At 33.8% G+C, this 18,399-nt stretch overlaps 1 protein-coding gene across 1 annotated transcript; it reads left to right on the top strand.

Moving 5' to 3' along the window:
* Positions 1 to 8,562: 8,562 nt before the first annotated feature.
* Positions 8,563 to 17,359, top strand: LOC114185086 (E3 UFM1-protein ligase 1 homolog). The gene is made up of 20 exons (XM_028072590.1): positions 8,563 to 8,890; positions 9,062 to 9,373; positions 9,461 to 9,727; positions 10,384 to 10,431; positions 10,702 to 10,767; positions 10,890 to 10,993; positions 11,143 to 11,236; positions 11,313 to 11,369; positions 11,942 to 12,380; positions 12,464 to 12,618; positions 12,774 to 12,839; positions 12,919 to 12,987; positions 13,062 to 13,154; positions 13,314 to 13,379; positions 13,781 to 13,827; positions 13,925 to 13,988; positions 15,845 to 15,922; positions 15,998 to 16,060; positions 16,274 to 16,366; positions 16,925 to 17,359. The coding sequence occupies exons 1-20, from the start codon at positions 8,717 to 8,719 to the stop codon at positions 17,027 to 17,029; spliced, it is 2,460 nt and encodes an 819-aa protein (XP_027928391.1). The 5' UTR covers positions 8,563 to 8,716; the 3' UTR covers positions 17,030 to 17,359.
* The last annotated feature ends 1,040 nt before the right edge of the window (positions 17,360 to 18,399 follow it).

Raw genomic sequence — 18,399 nt, 5'->3', positions numbered from 1 at the left:
GTCACATTTATTAGAGATAAGGTCAATTCAAAATATATAAGTGAGTATACTTATAAGCTGATTTTGTAGGATTGAGTTAAACTTAAAGTTCACTTTTAACCTAGTATCAAAGCCAAATTAGAGTCTATCATAGTTAATTTTCTTGAACATTATGTTTCATTCGCTATCGAGCCGTTAATAAATTAAGGGTTAAATATGTTTTTGGTCCCTTGACTTTCAATGAATTTTGAAATTAGTCCATTTCGAAACTTTGAACCAATTTAGTCTTTCATCTCTCTAAATACATAAATTTAGTTCTTTTAATCAAATTTAGTTAGATTTATTTGATCTTTCATATGCATTTCAGAATTATATTTGAGTTGTTTATATTGTTTGACACATTTTTTTTGTTTTAATGTTAAGTCAAATACTATTATGAAACGTGCTTGAAATGTCAAATAAACTTAACAAAATTTGATTAAAATAACTAAATTCACGTATTTCGAAAGATGAATGACTAAATTGGTTCAAAAATTTTAAATAAACTAATTCTAAAATTCACTTAAGAGACCGACCAAAATCATATTTAACTCATAAATTAATAATACAAATAAAAGATAGGTAATCGAAAAAAGAGATAAAAGATTGAGTGTGTGTGTTTATTCATAGGTGTGCACACCGATAACGTTCAATTTGTTGTTCGATGAATTTTAAGGTTACTCCAAACCTAATTAAATATTGACCACGTTATTCTTCGAAAACTGAATCATAAGTCTATAATAATTGTACCCACAAATGCTATAACTTCTCAATACAGCAATATGTAAAATCTACATTAGTAATGTGAATCATGTCTTCAACTACTACTAATAGTATTAAACATGCTAAAAAATAGTTACCATTGTAAAAAAAAGTTAATATTAATCATGGCTTCAACACTTAGGCTAAGTTGTTTGTGTTACAATAATTATACCAAAACGGAACGACTCTCAAGATTGGCATCATTTTGCACCATTTTTTTAATAGCTTTGTATTTTCATGAGATACTACTTATGAATAGAATTTTATTTTATTATTTTACATTAAAATACAGAATTAAAAATTTATTTTAATATAAAAATATAAGTTTCTTAATTTATAATAATATAATGTAAGATTATCAATGACGTCTAAATTAGTGTTTCAGTATACAATAATATATTCAGTGACATATTCTAACGTTATGGGAAAGGATCGTAAGAAAGAAAGTGAGAGTGATGGGAATGCGCCATGATTTGAAAAACCGTACAAAGGCGTGCTCAAAGGAACTCATCAATTCCTGCTACAAGTTCAAGCTGCCATCATCATGGCCAATGAACAAAACCTTGTGTTATGACCTGATTTCTTCCGAAAAAATAAAATATATTTTTAAAAATTAAAAAGAAAATAATAAATACAAATAATAACAATAATAAAGTAAACAAGTAAAATCAAATTAAAAAAGTAAAAAATTTTATATTACTTTTTTTTGTTGTATTTTTAAAATACATCAATAATTATTAATTTTAAAATTTTAAAATATATTAAAATTATCTTTTAAAATATTAAAACAATGCGTTATTAATGTTCGGTTGAGAATAACACACCAAAATTCAGAAAAAAAAAAACCGGACTCGATTGAGATACACTGTGATTAGGTTGGAAACAAAGATTAAAAGGACAAATTGAATTTATTTGACAAATTGTTGACTTTAATTGCTAATTAGATTGTGTGATTTGTGTTATGTCTTGAGTGATAATTTTAATTTCGATTCATCTTATTCGAATGGATTTCGTTTAAACTTTGATATGTGAGAATGCATATAACAGCTTAATCCAGGTGTTTGGTTCTGATGGAGGAGTGCGGATATCGTGTGGGCCGAGTTAAGGCCCATATATCTTAGAACTATATTCTGTCGTGCCCGATTTCCTTTATTTTGGGCGCCTTCTCTCTCTGCACCTCTAAGAAATCTTCTGTATCTCCAAAATTTACGTTTATGTCCTTATTTAATATATTGTGAGAATGGGTGAAAGTGGGTAGTGACGCAGTAAATTTCATTTACTGCGTCAACGTCCCTGCACCCCCCAAAACGTTACTATATGTTACTATTTAGTATTCTTGTACTTCGTTTCTTCTCCAGTGTCTGCTTTCATTAAAATTTTTGCTCAGTTTCATTGTGGTTCGTGGTCTGAGAGCTGTCCTTCTTCAATCGTTCATTCTCTCTGTAGTGGTCCCTCTTATCTTCATTCGTTCATTCTGTCTGTGGTGGTCCCTTGTATGACTTTCATTTATTTTTTTTAAGGAATCCTGTTTTGTTTATTCTGTCACTGAGTATGCATTATTGTGATTGCAGGTTGATTCTGTGAAGGAAGGTCTTGTGAGTAACTGCCTTATCTCCGTGGTACTTCCGTCAATCCAGGTTAGCCTTCATACCAACTTAAGTTATTTGTAAACGGAATTTGTTTGAACGGATTGTCTGCGTTTCAAAACTCAATACAAAAGTTGTTTTTCAAAATGTATGGGAAACGAAATACAGAATCCGTTTCAAAACGTTATGAAACGGATTCTGTATTCCGTTTCTAAAAAAATTTGCAAATTTTTTTATGAAACGGAATACAGAATCCGTTTGCAATTTTTTGTGAAACGGAAGACAGAATCCATTTCAAAACGTTATGAAACGGATTCTGTATTCCGTTTCATAAAAAAAATTGCAATTTTTTTTTTGAAATGCAATACAGAATCCGTTTCATAACTTTTTGAAACGGTTTCTGTATTCCGTTTCATTTTCGCATCCATTACAAAATTGCATATGTATGTGTGTATATATATATATATATATATATATATATATATATGTTTATTACTCATGTTGGTAGGTGGTTGTGGGGATGGTGTAAGTCAAGAATACATTTGTTTTTGGTGTACGTTTTTTAGATGATAAATAAGGAATCCGTTTCACAATATTTTACGAAACGGAAAGTGTATACTGTTTCGCATAAATTATGATTTTTTTCTGACACCCATTCATAAAAAAATAACACGATCATCCCATTATTTTTAAATGTTACTTTTAAATGTTATTGGTAAATAAATCTTCCATAATATTCTGTTAAAAATTACACCCACACACCCCCACCTCATTTCTTTCTTCTTGATTCCATTTCCAGTTCTGTGCAAAGAAAAGAACTAGTGAATAAGATTGGTGGCATGCATGTACGTGCTGTCATGGTCTTAGAAATAGAATTGAATCATTTATTTCGTTGAAATTTCCGCTCCTTATTTGCATGGATGTTTTGTCTGATAGACCAAACACTTGACAAACCAAACAAGTTTTTTATGATTTTGTTTTATTATAATCTAATTAATTATATACAGGCTAATCGAGACAAGTGGATGACTATACCAGACATGGGGTATGCGATTGCTAATCGGTATAATGTAATCCTCGTGTGCTTGTCATCAGTTCAGAATTTGACTATATTCCCACTTCGTACATCCCCACCTATTTCGCAAAGTCAACATCGACTAATTTGTATCGGACATGTTTACAATTCTCATTTTGTGCAGGTATATATGTTTATATATATATATATATATATATATATATATATATTATTTTTATAAAGAACTTTATTTCTCTATTGACTAATTGCGTATTTACAGGTTCGTCTACAAGAAGGCTGTCCATTACCGACAGTGGATATCATATCATCTAGCAATTGTTACCCAAAGGCAAAAGGGTGGGCATCATTTTATAGAGATAGGATGCAAGCATTCCTAGATTTACACATAGTGGATCGTAGTTATGTAGATCTCATGGAAGACTGATATTTGTTGATTGTATTTAAGTATTTCACTGTTGTAGTTTGTAATTATTTTACCAATATATAAAATTCTAACTCCTTTGGCCAATGGACGGATATATTTTGGCCTCATTGCTAACATTAAATAACTTAATATAAAATACCATATATAGATGAAATATCTTAATATAAAATCCAATAGAAATGTCAATTCTAACATCAAATACAAATAAATCGACTATCCAGACGTAGATGGTCGTCGACCTCGAACTCTACGTCCTCCTCTAGTCTCTTCCTCTTCAACGCCATCTTGAGCCATTTGCAATAACTCATGAGTGCGATCCCAGACAACTGTGCCCTCAGTAACGTCTCTACAGTCTATCATCCGCTGAAGACCACCTACGATGCGTTTCACGAGACCCTGTGATAATAACAAGTTAATGTCAAATATTAAAAGTTACTAATAATACGAACAACTAAATGTGTTACATACCAATAAACCACTAGAAGATGATGACGGTGACGTTCTCTGAACTGTTATGTCATCTGGCAAATTCCGACGAAGGCAGGGCACAAGCACAAGGCTAGGTCGGTCGGCCTCAGCTCCACGTAAAATGTATGGATGGGAGACTCTCCTAAACCACTGCAAATATCCATCTGAACATGAAAAAGGAGCAGGTGCTTGGACCACTTGATGTACAACAAACTGCTCGTGCTTTTTCCACCGATCATCAATAGCCTCAAAGTCCATCATGGGAACCGAACTAGGCGGTCGTGGAATAGGCTGGATGAAGCCAAATTGTCGCAACACACGCTCCGGCAAATGACGTTGTACGATGGTCCCAACCCTCAGGAAGCCAGAAAACATGCCATGTGGTCCCAACATGCTCTGTGTGCTACATATGGGTTCCAAATCATCCCATAATATGTCAAGCCATCCAACTGGACTCTAACATTAGCTATAGCGGAAATGGCGCGTCCAGTGACATAACGTAGAGCACGGGGTTCGGTCTTCACATATGTATCCCGTACTTGCTTCCTTCCCAATGTAGGGAAGTGCTCATATATCCAAGCCTGTATCAAATAATACTTCATTTAACCATTGTCATATAAAACTAAAAACAAGTCAAATAAAGAATAAAATGTTATATAAATGGGTACCTGCAGAAGAGGTAGATATCCAGCTAATTGCTTTGTATTTGCAAAGCTGGCATCTCCTAGCTGCTCATATAAGTGGACAAGAGCAGCAACTCCCCAACCATATGTACGACATGTGGAGAGATCTCTAAATAGCTCGAGATAATGTGTACGAACATATGTGGCGCTTTTGTTAGCAAATATCGTGCACCCTACAAGGTGCAAAAGATATGCACGTGCAGCAAACTCCCATAGCTCGTTTTCACAACAGTTGTGATACAAGTCTCAACCATCTCAATCGGACCTGTGCACCCCGACTTTGATTCAGCTCCACACATGCCATGGCTCGGTCAACACCAAGAAGTGTCGTCAAAATCTGAACAGAATCTTCATATTCAAGATTTTCAGTGGAGCAAAAGTTTCCACTGATGGAAAGATGGAGAAGTGACCATACGTCATCCAAAGTGATGGTCATCTTCCCAATGGGTAAATGAAAAGTATTAGTCTCGGGATGTCATCTCTCCACGAAACCCAATACTAACCCAAGATCGATATATTCATATAAAATGTCGCACAAAGGCGATAATCCAGAAGCTAACACAAAAGGTGCAACAACAGGGTGAGGACGTCCTAATTTCTTAACTTTTCTAATATGGGAGACCACTTTCAAAGCTCGATCCTAACAGAAGAAACAAACAACAATAAAAATACTTAACAACAACAAAATTAAACCTATATAAAAACTTCTTACTGACCTGACCATCCCATATCATGCGTGCAACATGATCATAGTACTGCGTCAATAAAGATGTATCATACGGCCCACCAGGAAATCCTCCACCATCGTTATCAATGATCTGCTCGTCCTCCCGAGGAACGTCAGGAACCTCATTCTCAACAATGTCATCCTCAACAACATTAGCCTCATGCTGACCCCTTCTACGAGCCGATGCTGTCGGTCTCTTTCGTGCACCACCCTGTCTGGAACTCTCGGGTGCATCATTTGAACCACGTCTAGATATATTTTCTCGTGTCCTAACCATATCTATAATAAAAGAAAATACAAATTAATAAATAATAAATACTCGCCCTCATCTTTCCTTTTTTTTTCCTCATAAAAACACTCTAAATGCAGTAAGTGCACATTCAATTTCACATCATCTTTCCTTTTTTTTCCTCGTAAAAACACTCTAAGTGGGTTCAATTTCACAAACTGAAGACGAACCACAATCAAATTAATTACATCAAACGAATTTAAATAAAAAACATTAAACGCATCCAAAAAAAAACAGAAACGGATTTTGTAAAAAAAAAAATTAAACGTGAAACGGATTACACAATCCGTTTCAAAAAAAAAAATGGATTCCAAAAAAAAAAGGGAAACGGATTCCACAATCCGTTTCCTAAAAAAAATATTAAAACGGGAAACGGATTCCACAATCCGTTTCCAAAAAAAAAAAAAAAACGGATTCCACAATCCGTTTTGTAAAAAAAAAAAAAATAAAATTGGGGAAACGGATTCCACAATCCGTTTCCTTAAAAAAAATACACAAGGCCACAACCCTTCCTCTCAAACGCACACCACTCATCAACACAACCCACCTTTCCAGGTTTAAGAAAAAGCTACATGTAAAAAGCTACATATAAAATCAATTAAAATAAAAATATACACATGCTGTCTAATATTAAAAAACCAGTATTACTTACCTGTAAAAAATGGAGAAGCCGCGGGAAAGGATGAAAGGTGGTTGCCGACGGTAGGGAGAAGAATGGTGTGTGGAGGAGAAAAGGATACTCTATGGATGAGAAAAGGATGGCGTGGGCAGAATGCTTTGTGGGAGAAGAGGGAGAAGAGGGAGAATGAGTGCGGTGCAGTGGGGAGAAGAATGCTTTGTGGGGAGGCTTATTAGGTCAAAGATTCCAAGGGTGCAGTGCCTGCAGGGAGGGAATCTGCTTTATTGGGGTGCGGGTGGAGGGGTTTTGGGGGTGCAGTGTGCTGAGGGGTGTGAGGGGTGCAAGCGTATTTGGGGGTGCAATGCGGTGAAAGAGAGAAAAGACACAGTAACTTTCTTTTTAACTAGGGGCAAACATGGAAATAAAGTAGGTTTTGGGGGTACAGGAGAGATTATTGGAGGTGCAGGGAGAAGCCCCCTTATTTTGAGGTGTTCCAATTTTGTGGCATTTACTAGTTTAGGTTCATTCGTTTCTATATGAGTTAAGATGAAATGACAGGGTGGCAACTTGCTTTATAATGTTTTTTCAGAATAAATTATAATCTTCGTAATTACATTAAATTTAACATTCTTATCATATATGCCATTTGTAATTGAATGAAAATGTAAAAATATTTTACTCTATAAGTGGTTGCTTATTTTCATATAATCAGTTCAATTTTTTTATTTTCTAATTCTAGCTTTCATGGACATAGCATCTCCATCAGCTTAAAGCCCACGGACCCTCTTACATAGGGTTATTTCTTCTTGCACCACCCTTTTTCCTTCCTACACCTATATAGCATTGACGAAATGACAAAATTATTTCTTCTTCTTCCCCTCCCCGTGTCCAATCCCTGCAATGCTTCCCGACGAGGCCTCCGCTACTGCATGTCAAATTGGGGACGAAATTACAATTTTAAAATTATTAAAAAGTAGTTTCTAGTATAAACCGTAAACTAAAATGTTGATTAGATGAGTTATAGTGTTATTCCACCAAATTACAAGTACAAAAATAAGAAATTGTTACAAAATTATGAAGATCAAAAGTATAGTAAATAATTGATGGATTCATTATATTAAACAATTGTATTTTCGTTTAACATTACGATAATTTATTCTAATTTATAATAATCTATAAATCATATTAGTATTGTTTTTATTTTTTATTCAATAATAACAGATATAAAAACCAAGCTAAAGTCTTACAGACCATTATTTTAATTGTAAGAATATAAAATGGGAAAAACTTGGATTCAATATTATTAATGTTTTTTTATGCTATTTTTAATTATATTTAAATTTCTACTTGAATAACATATAAATTCTATAAAACTTTAAATTTAATGAAAGAAGAATATCAATGGTATACATTTTGTATTTTAAAATTAGATTTAATTAAATTTTGCATTTATCATAAAGTTAAATATTTTTAATTAATTTTTTATATTTCTAATTAAATATATATTATTGAAAATTTTCATTAATGAAATTTGTTCATATCTGATGAAGTCGACATATTCTTCAATGTGTCTTGATTTATAATAACTCAAAAACTTGTCATTAATATAAATAAGAAAAATATTATCTAACATTTATAATAGAATCAAAGTCATTTATTATTTTTAATATTGATTCATATTAATTACAAATTTTTTTATTTTTTTAAATAAGTGAAATTAAATAAAAAACTGACTAAGCGTTTCTCAACCAATTAAAATAACTATATAGCAGGAAGAAACTCCATAACAAATATAAAATTACACAAAAAACAAATAATATAAACTCAGTAAAAATAAAAAACACAAATTTATCAATAAGTTGAAACTTAATATTATTTATGAATAAAAATTAAACTTTATATTATAAATCTATAGAAAATAATGTTAATAAACAAGAACACTGGAAACTATTGATTTGTTCCTTGATGGAAATTCTTTCTTCAACAAAAGCTTGTAACTGAACCCAATTTCAGTCGTCACTACAAATAAATACCGAAGAACATTTCAGTGATCTTCCGAAGGGCGACAGAGAAACGCATTCGGAGTGTGCGTGAAAATCAAACCATGGACGACGAACTGCTCGAGCTGCAGCGACAATTCGAGTTCGCGCAGCAAGCCAAGTCGAGCATTCGATTATCAGAGCGAAACGTCGTCGAATTGGTCCAGAAACTGCAGCAACTCCAAATCATCGATTTCGAACTTCTTCACACTGTCACCGGCAAAGAGTACATCACTCTCGTACGCTCTCTCTGCTTCTTCTTTCGCCGATTAGGTTTCATCGCTCGCAATTTTCATTTTCAATGGATTCAGTAACCGATAATTGACTATATTACCTTGCTTCGTTCAATGAGTTGTAATAATGCTTAATCTTAATCAAACGTTTATTAAAGCGATTGCGCATGTTGTTAGGATCAACTGAGGAATGAGATGGTGGCTGAGGTGAAGAGATTAGGGCGCGTTTCTTTGATCGATCTCGCTGACTCTACTGGAGTTGACTTGTACTACGTGGAGAAGCAGGCGCAGAGCGTTGTAACAGCACAACAAGAACTCATGTTGACTCAGGGAGAAATCATTTCTAGCTCTTATTGGGACTCAGTGGCGGAAGAGATTAACGAGAGGCTTCAGGAGTGTAGTCAGATTGCGCTGACGGAGATCGCGGCACAATTGAACGTCGGTTTGGACTTGGTTGCCTCCGTGTTGGAGCCGCGCCTTGGAACAATTGTGAGTCTGTGTGTTGGTTTGAACGTGCTTTGTTGAATTTTCATGGAGAGTGAGAATTGCGTTTTGATGAGTGCTGGATTTTAATAGGTGAAAGGAAGGCTTGAAGGTGGCCAGCTGTATACTCCTGCCTATGTGGCTCGTGTTAGTGCCATGGTTCGAGGAGCTGTGCGGGGCACCACTGTTCCGACCAATTTGACTGTGGTATGGAGTTCGTTGCAGCAGTTGCTGCAAGAAATTGACGGAAGCAGCGGTTTGGCTGTTGAAGGATCTTTCTTCCAGTCATTGTTTAACGGACTGGTGAAGGAAGGGGAGGTTCTAGGGTCACTTCGTGCAGGAGTACATTGGACACCAGCTGTAAGTGGCCTCTTTTGAAATCCTCTGTACATTGCTAGAGTGTTACCTGGATTGTGGTTCTCATATTTGTTTTGGGCCTGTGGAGTGGTTCCCCTCTGGATCCATGTCCACCGAGCGTTTAAGTGACAGTAATTGGGAGGATTTTGGTATTATTTTGATTTAATTATATTTCCTGTTCGTCAGTCTATATTGATATAACGCCAATTGATAAAGTATGGCATTTAACACTGAAATCACGAACAATGCAGCTAGACACTTAGTGCTTCACAGACGAAGGTCTCCTACAGAGAATGTTTTCTGTCCACAAAATGCAAATAACCGCACCCTTCCTAATTACACAATCTACATTCAAATATATATCTAATACATAATTGCCAGCAGTTATTTCTGTGTACACCTGCTATTATGCAGTTTCTAATGCAGAATCAATTGTTCTCTAAGCTCTTATATATGTAACAATTAACTACCTTCAACCCATTAGTAGATGCTTCCCTAACTAGGCTTTTAGTTTTCATCAATAATTCTCTGATGGTCTGACCATTAGTGGCCATGGGTTGAAGTAAACTGCTATAGCTTATACCTTGGGGAAATAAACTTATTTCCTAAGTCTTTAGAAAGTATTTATTATAACTTATACTACTTTTATCATACAACAGGTATTTGCTGTTGCTCAAAGGGAGTTTGTGGAGTCATTCTTTTCTCAGGTATGGTCTTTAATGTTTCCCTTTTGTTGAAGCTACCAACATTTTTTCCTATTTCATATGATCCGTTGATCAGAGCTATATAAACTTTCTTTACAAGTTCGCTAGATTGGATTTGTATAATGACCGACTTCTACCCATTTATTCTTTGTATATTGTATCTTTTACCTGTATATTCTTTGTAAATGCATTTGTAACCTTCTCAGTCTCTTTTGGTAAAGAAAATTCTTAACTGCTGTATTCTTTTTATGCCATCTTTTTTGCATGCTATAGAATTCTTTTATCACCTATGAGGCGCTGCACAAGCTTGGAATTCCCCAGCCCATTCAATTTTTGCAGGTAGCTAATTTCTTCTGATGTTGATTCGTTTTAGGATCAAAGATATTTGTGAAATAAATATTTTGTACTACTTGTTTCCCTAGCTTAGTTAATGAAGCCTAAGTTTGCGCAATCCAATTTAGTCCAGATACCCTGAAGGCAAACCTTTGGTTACAACATTTGTTCATCAATCTATGATTGAGATGCTAGATGCTGCTACTGAGGATGCTATTGACCGTGGTAGCTGGTAAGTTCTTGACAATTTTTTTTTCCATTATCCCTTCTTTTTGTCTTCACTAGGCAGAATGGGATAATTCCATGTTTCTAGAAAATTATATTTACTGTTTAGAACACAATTATTTCAAAGCATTGTATTCTAATATAACAATGTTGCAGGAGTGATTCTCTTTCCTTGTTACCTTCATCTTTTACACCTCAAGATGCTTCTAAAATGTTGTCCTTTTGTCAATCTGTGCAAAATGTTCTTAAGGTGATACTAAACTATATTGTAGACTTATGCTCAGTGCTGTTGATTCATGTATTGATAAGCTTTAATTTCTTTGCAGTCTAACAAAGCACACATTTTTGGGGACTTTTATGTGTTGAGCAGCAGCTTTATAAAGGTGTGTTCTTGTATTTGATGTAGTCTTGTAGAAGTCAACTTAATTATTTAATTTTACAAACAACGTTGTCTATTTAGTTAGGCAAACATGCACTACTGCTAGTGTTCAGTTTGAAGATTGGTTTAACAGATTTATTATTGCAATGAGAACAAAAGTTTAGGTGATAGACGTTTGTTATGAAATTGTCTTACAAGAGGTTCAGGACTGCCATGAATAAACAGTTCAGCAAATTACTACTCAGGTCTCCATACACGGCTATCAATGGGAATCCTAAAAAATGTTGTGATATAAACTGCCTGCATTCTCATCTACTGTTGAGAACTGACTTAGATGATAGGTTATATATTCGACCCTTTTTTAAATGAACATATGTATGACCCTTTTGGGCTTTATATTCCTTTCTGTGATTAATTTCCTTCACAATATGCAGATTTTGTTTTGGTTCTTCTCCTTCCTTGATTAAGACCTGAGAATCAAGTGTAGAAGTTACTGCTGAATAAAAATATCTATCTCCAACTATTTTTTGTCAATGGTTTCCTGATGCCTGTATGTTTCTCTCCATCATCTACTAGGACATTTGTGATCATGTTGTGAAAGAGTTGGAGACGTTAGATATTTCAAGGTCTGCTGGCATTACCATGCCTGGTAATGTTAAAGTACCCAATGAAGCTAAAGTAGGACGGGAGTCGAGCAGGTTGAATGAGTCCAATGAGATGGCAAGTGATGGTGGTGCCAACAGGCAAGCTGATAAAGGATCAAAGAAGAAAAAGGGGAAAGCCACAGGGAATACAGTAGTAAATCTATCCGAAAGTGGGGCAGATAACCAGGAACAGACTTCGACAAAATCTAAGAGAGGCCAGAAAAGAGGTAAGGACACATCTGCACAAACATCCGATTCGAAGGCAGGTTCTAGGAAAGAATTGCTTAAAATAAAAGAGGAAGATCTCAGTCCCTCAGAAGAATGGATCATGCAGAAAATTACAGCATTAGTTTCTGACTTTGAAGAACAAGGTCTGTTGGCTTAGCTATCAATTTTGTTCTTTCTTGCACATATATTTTCCCCAATGTTCTCAAATGTAGATATAAATTGATAGGTATAGATGATCCTGAAATAATTCTTAGGCCTTTGGCTAACCAATTAAGGCCTACAATAATCAGTTCTTGGATGGAGAAAAAGAAGGCACTGCTTACAAACAATGCAGAAAAAATGAAACATTTGCTTGATAATTTGCAGAAGAAACTTGACGAGGTTTGACTGCTAAAATTGCATCTTTTTTTTTACTGCATTCACTATTGTTTTGTCTTTATATAGCTTTCTTTCCTTCTTTCATTTGGGGATACTCTTCTAGACATGTAAAATTAGTGTGTACAGTTCCCTATGTTGATTGTTTATTTTTCTGGCAGTCTTTCTTAAACATGCAGCTGTATGAAAAAGCCTTGGAATTGTTTGAAGATGATCAATCAACTTCTGTAAGTTTGATTCAGTTATTTGGAATTTTGTGTTGTCATTGATGAACGCAAAATAAGTTAATGCTCATTTGATGGCCAGGTTGTTTTGCATAGGCATTTACTAAGAACAGTAGCAGCTCCTATGGTGGATTTGCTTCTTCGTAACCTGGTATTATATCTAACTTTGTTAATGTTTCTTGAGTTTAATAAGATCTAAATCTAATTCTGAATTATCATCTGTAGGATGACCACAACAAATTAAAGAATGGACTTGACGTGCAGGAAGCTCCAAATTCTGAATTTGTTTCACTTAGTCCTGTTGACAGAACCGCAATTGTAATAATAAGGCTCTATATAGTGTTTGGCACAAACATATGCATCATATTTCTGTTATTTAGTGAGCAAATTTTGTATCAGTGTCATACTTTTGCTGAGGATCACCATTTTGAAGAACCACATAAAATGACATCAAATCTCTTATTATTTTCTTTGCAGTCTAAGAGTTTTCCAGGAGCTCTTGCAAACAAGGCTCTTGCTGTTGTTGAATCATTGGAAGGAAAGGTGGGAAATTTTAACTCAGAAACACTACTTATTTTAAGATTTTTTATATAGGTTTACCTGACTTATACTGCTGGTTGGATGGAGTTGGGTCTATTTGGAGAAATTTCTCCATAAACTTTTCTAAGAGAGAAGAATAAGAAGAAAAGATGAAATTAACTTCTCCATTACCTGAAATTAGCTTATGCTCAAGTTAGAAGAAAAATGTAGAAAAACTGTATGAGAAAGATTTCACAAATTAACTCATGCATAAACTAATTTTAGCATATGAAGAAACTAATTTCAATTATTCCTCTTATTTTTTCTCTCTAAAATGAGCTTAAAGAGAGAAACACATCCAAGCAGGCATATTGTTGTGTTATTTCTTAAAATTATAACTAATATTTGAATATTCAATACAACAGAGTGTGGAGACATTCATGGCTGCTTTTAGAATGGTTACAGAAGAGAGGTATTGAGTCTATATTTGTTTGTAGAACTTATTCATTGATTTTACTGTTCTTTTATGATGTGATCCCTGATATATAGTTCTTCACTGATTTTTCCAGTGGGCTGCCTTTGAAAAAGCTTGACAAGAAACTAGAAAGAACACTCTTACATTCATATCGTAAGGTATATGTTTACATTTATGAAAAAATTTACTAGAATTTAGTGGAGGCTAGATTCTTCTTCAAATATTGTTGATGCTGGTTATGGCATTAACACGGAATGGTTCAAAGAGAATTTGAGAAGAAATATGTCACATTACTCACACTTAATCAAAGTGTTAAAGAGGTGTTTGTAGCACAACTGTCATTTCAAGAACAGTGTAATCGAGTTAACCACCCACTAATTGCCTGAGTCAGGCAAAGAACTGCTCTCTTGTACAATTCTCCTCCCCCTGCTCACAAACTCAAGGTGGGTGGGACGTAGAATAAGGCTAAAGTATCTTGAGTTTGTCTCAATATGCTTCAGCCTTGTTATGAGCTGGGATGAGCTGAACAGACAATTGCTTGGCAGGAAAATGACAGAGAACGGGTCAATCTTTGAGCTTAGTGAGTATGGAGAATCAGATTGCGAGCAAGAGAGATAAACACTCTTCTGTCAGTAGACAATAGTTGAAAAGGAGACTCCAAGCTTAGTATCGTTTCAATCCACAAATTTCTGCTGTCACTCGGACAAGGCTGCGATCAGGCACCACTCAATGCTCATGGGACCACTGGACCAAAGTATTAGTGCAAATACTAATTACTCTTAGAAAATAGGTTTTAAGCCTAACTCAACCTCACATAATTAGTTAGTATGGTAAGGTGTACACCTAGTTGCATAATATAATTTGGTCATATATATATCTAGTTAATGTGAGATTTATAACACACTCCCATATTCAGAACTAGACATCTTGAGCGTGAATAGATATTTATGATAGTCCAATAGTGGACAAGATGATGGACCTAACATCAGAATAAACTCTTGTACCATCTTATTAAGTAAACATTAAACCCAACTTAACCTCATAAAACTAACTTGTTAGATGAAATTTGTATCCACTTGTATACTTCAACTTAGTCATATTTCTAATCGGTCTGGAATCTGAGAACAATTACAATGATTCAATCCTAATTATTAAATGAATAAAAATTGTAAGTTAACTCCTATAATTGCTCGTAATTTTGTTTTGCTAATATCCATGTATGCTATACACCCCTATATTATAAATTCGAGTCCTCACTCTTGAGGAGACATTCTCTTCTCTTCCTCATTCAGTCATTTAGCTTCTCTTACAGTTTTTTATTCCTTTCAAATATTATTTCTTAAAATTGTTTATTTTCAATTTCATTAAAATTTTAAAATTTGCATCTTTATACTTAATATCAAATTGAAGATAACTTCTTTAGAATGAACCATGTGTTTAATGTTTATTGTAATATTTGGTAATCTTAACTTTAATTTAATTTTAAAATATAAATTAACACATCATATCAATTGGGATATTATTCATTTAAATAATTTATTTTCAAAGTTTTTTAGCCAATTTTAAAATCTTATGTATTTAATATACTCCTGTCTAATGAAATAAAATATTCTTTGTTAATAATGAAATAATCCATTGGTCATTTAATTGTTTTTATTCATAAATAAGTTTTTCTCTTATTTAAACATACCTGTGCAGTGCATGGAATACTTGCTAGCTGCCAGTATGAACATCTAAAATATTCCAACAAGAAAACATTAAGTGAGTTGCAATCTATAGTCAACTGATCCTTTCTGGTTCAGTTTATCTTTATAATTAATATTAATTTCAACATGATTCCCTATTCTCTCAGTTAATTCCCCTATTGGATATCTTTTTTTAAACTTCTTAGATTGTAATTCTCCCTAATATTAGTTAGGGAAGCAATTCCACATAAAACTCAGCCAGTTTTTAAGTGATACCTACAATTTGGTTGTTCTTAAATTGTGTGCCTTCTATCATTGTTATTAAACAGGAATTGACATCTCAAGTTTCTGCTGAGACTGACCCTGTATCACTTCTAGCAAAAGTTGTTTCTTTACTTTATATCCAGGTAACTATAGTCTTTCTTTTTTTGTTCCCACCTCCTTTTTATCTAATTAATAAACATAAATACTTGTATGAATAGGTTTACCACAAAGCTCTTCAAGCTCCTGGAAGGGCCATTTCCGTTGCCATTTCTCATTTAAAGGTATGTTCTTTCTGTCAATTGGATTTAGTCGTGTATCAAATCACAACTATAAACACTTAGTAATATAAAATGAAATATATACGGATTGTATAAATCAGACTAAAGACAACAGTGGTAGATGGGCACCAACCTTGGAATTAGTTTTTTTTGTACTTCCAGTAATAATAATTTTCTATTTCCATGACACTTTTATTCAATACGTATTGATTTCAGGATAAGGTAGACGAGTCGGCATGCAAGATTTTAACTGATTATCAGACTGCCACAGTGACTCTTTTGACACTAGTATCAGCTTCACCCGGTGAGGTGAGTAACGACTAATCCTGCACTCTTCTCACAATGCATATCATATCAAGTACGATATATATATATGTCTCTCTTCGAGGTAAAAAGTTAAAGCAGTGCTATTTTTCGAAATGGTATTTTATGGCTTGTGCTTTCAAGTTACTTTTTCTTGTGCAGTTGATTTTTTCTTTTAATAGCTAGATTATAAAGTACACTTTTTTTATCAGATTAAAAGAAAAATGTAGCAGCTGAACACACTTTATTTAGTTTATTTCTTTATTTTAAAAACTTATGCAAACAGCAAATAATCAATAGAAGCAATATTTGAAGGACGACTTTCTCATTATCTGAGGATAGGGGGGAGTGACACATTCGTTAATGTTTTGAACACCCAGTTTAGGGTGTTTGGTTAAATTTTTTTTAAGAGAAATAATCACTTATTTTTATTAATTTCCGTAATTTTTGAAGGAATAATGGGTTATCTTCTTAAAATAATTGCTTTCAAACATGCACACTTTATTTAGATTAATTGGAATAATGCAATTTGCGCATTACTGTTTTTCTTCCCATTTTCTACAGGATGGGGATTGTGCATCTGATAGGATTTTGAGTACAAGGGAGCTTCTAGAGAGCCAGATGCAGGACCTTAAAAGCTTGGTTTTGAGCACGACCCAATCTTCGTAAAATGTTTTTTCAGCCATATTGACTACCGAATCAAGCTTTGTCCTAATGATGCCCTGTTGTACTGGCTATCTTAGGTGCAAAAATTCTCTGATACTCTGCAATTTGCTAAAGTAGACAAATGCTGGGAAATTAGATTAGGATTTTATTGTGGACATTTACTTTACTCTAATTCACATTTGCAGGAGCCTCTTAAACAAAGATCTGTACTTTTTTTTATAAGTGAAGGTATATACTGCTTTATAAACTATTCTGGATTAGTAGAGGAGATCCAAAATTAGTTTATAAACCAATTTCACCAATCACAAATTGAAGGTATACTGGTTTGCAGAAGTTGTGTAGAGTTTGCAAAATGACATTTACTCATTTTATTTTTAATAATTGTATAAATTGGTCTATGATATCTGAAATTTAAAGCAGTGACATGTTAATTTTTAATTTAAATCTACACTTGTGTAAACTAGGTCTAAGCAAGTCTCTTGTGATCAACAGGTGCAACAAAAGATTTCTATACTTTCCCACCTTCATTCATTTTTGTTTTTCAACCGACTAATTTTGCTTTGCGGCATTTTTTGCTATATTTCAATCAATATATTCGATCGTTTCTAATGTATTTTCTTTTACTCAATTTTTATATATAAATTTAGAGACTAAATGCTAGTGAACATTAATTGAAGCGTCTTTTAAAGACAGAGACTCTTACCCCGTCATTTGTACGGTTTTGTTTTCCAGGCAGGGATGTTAGAGGGATGAAATCACAGAGGTGAAAGTCGAAGAAGTCATACATTATATTTTAAAGCAAATAACCCATACGTTATATTCTAGAGCGAGCGAGTAAATTTTAATTCCTTACAATAAGAAATGAATTTCAAATATTATAATTAGGTAAAATTTCAAGTTCATTGTTTGATGACAAATATCTGATAATCAACGGCTCCAGTTCAATCTTTATAGTTGGAACCAACCCTTAATCCACTATTCACTCACTCTCATCTTAGATTTAATGCGACAGATTCCCTACAATCTTTATATGTTAAGCGGAAGAAATTTAAAAATGCAATCACAAAAGCTTGGCCTTCACATAATCTCTCAAACTGCACATATTTTAATGTAAAATCTGACCAAATTTAAACTTCTCTCCCAATTACATTCAGCAAATTATAATTAAAAGGAAAACCAATTCGGCTTAAAACAAAGCATACACTCGGAAACCTTCCGGTGTCAATAATAATAAAAGAGGAGGACAAAACTGACAGTGTCGAAGTCTAATAAATTAAGTAATGTGGTCTTCGACCTCTTTTATATACAACAGAAAGTTTAAGGTATTCAAAGCTGTGTGGCCAATGGGTTTTGCATTAAATCTTGCACACTAG

The sequence above is a fragment of the Vigna unguiculata genome, chromosome 5 (assembly GCF_004118075.2).
Source record: "Vigna unguiculata cultivar IT97K-499-35 chromosome 5, ASM411807v1, whole genome shotgun sequence".
Lineage (NCBI taxonomy): Eukaryota > Viridiplantae > Streptophyta > Magnoliopsida > Fabales > Fabaceae > Vigna > Vigna unguiculata.
Note: the sequence above shows the minus strand (reverse complement) of the source record. Positions and strands in the feature narration are given on the sequence as shown.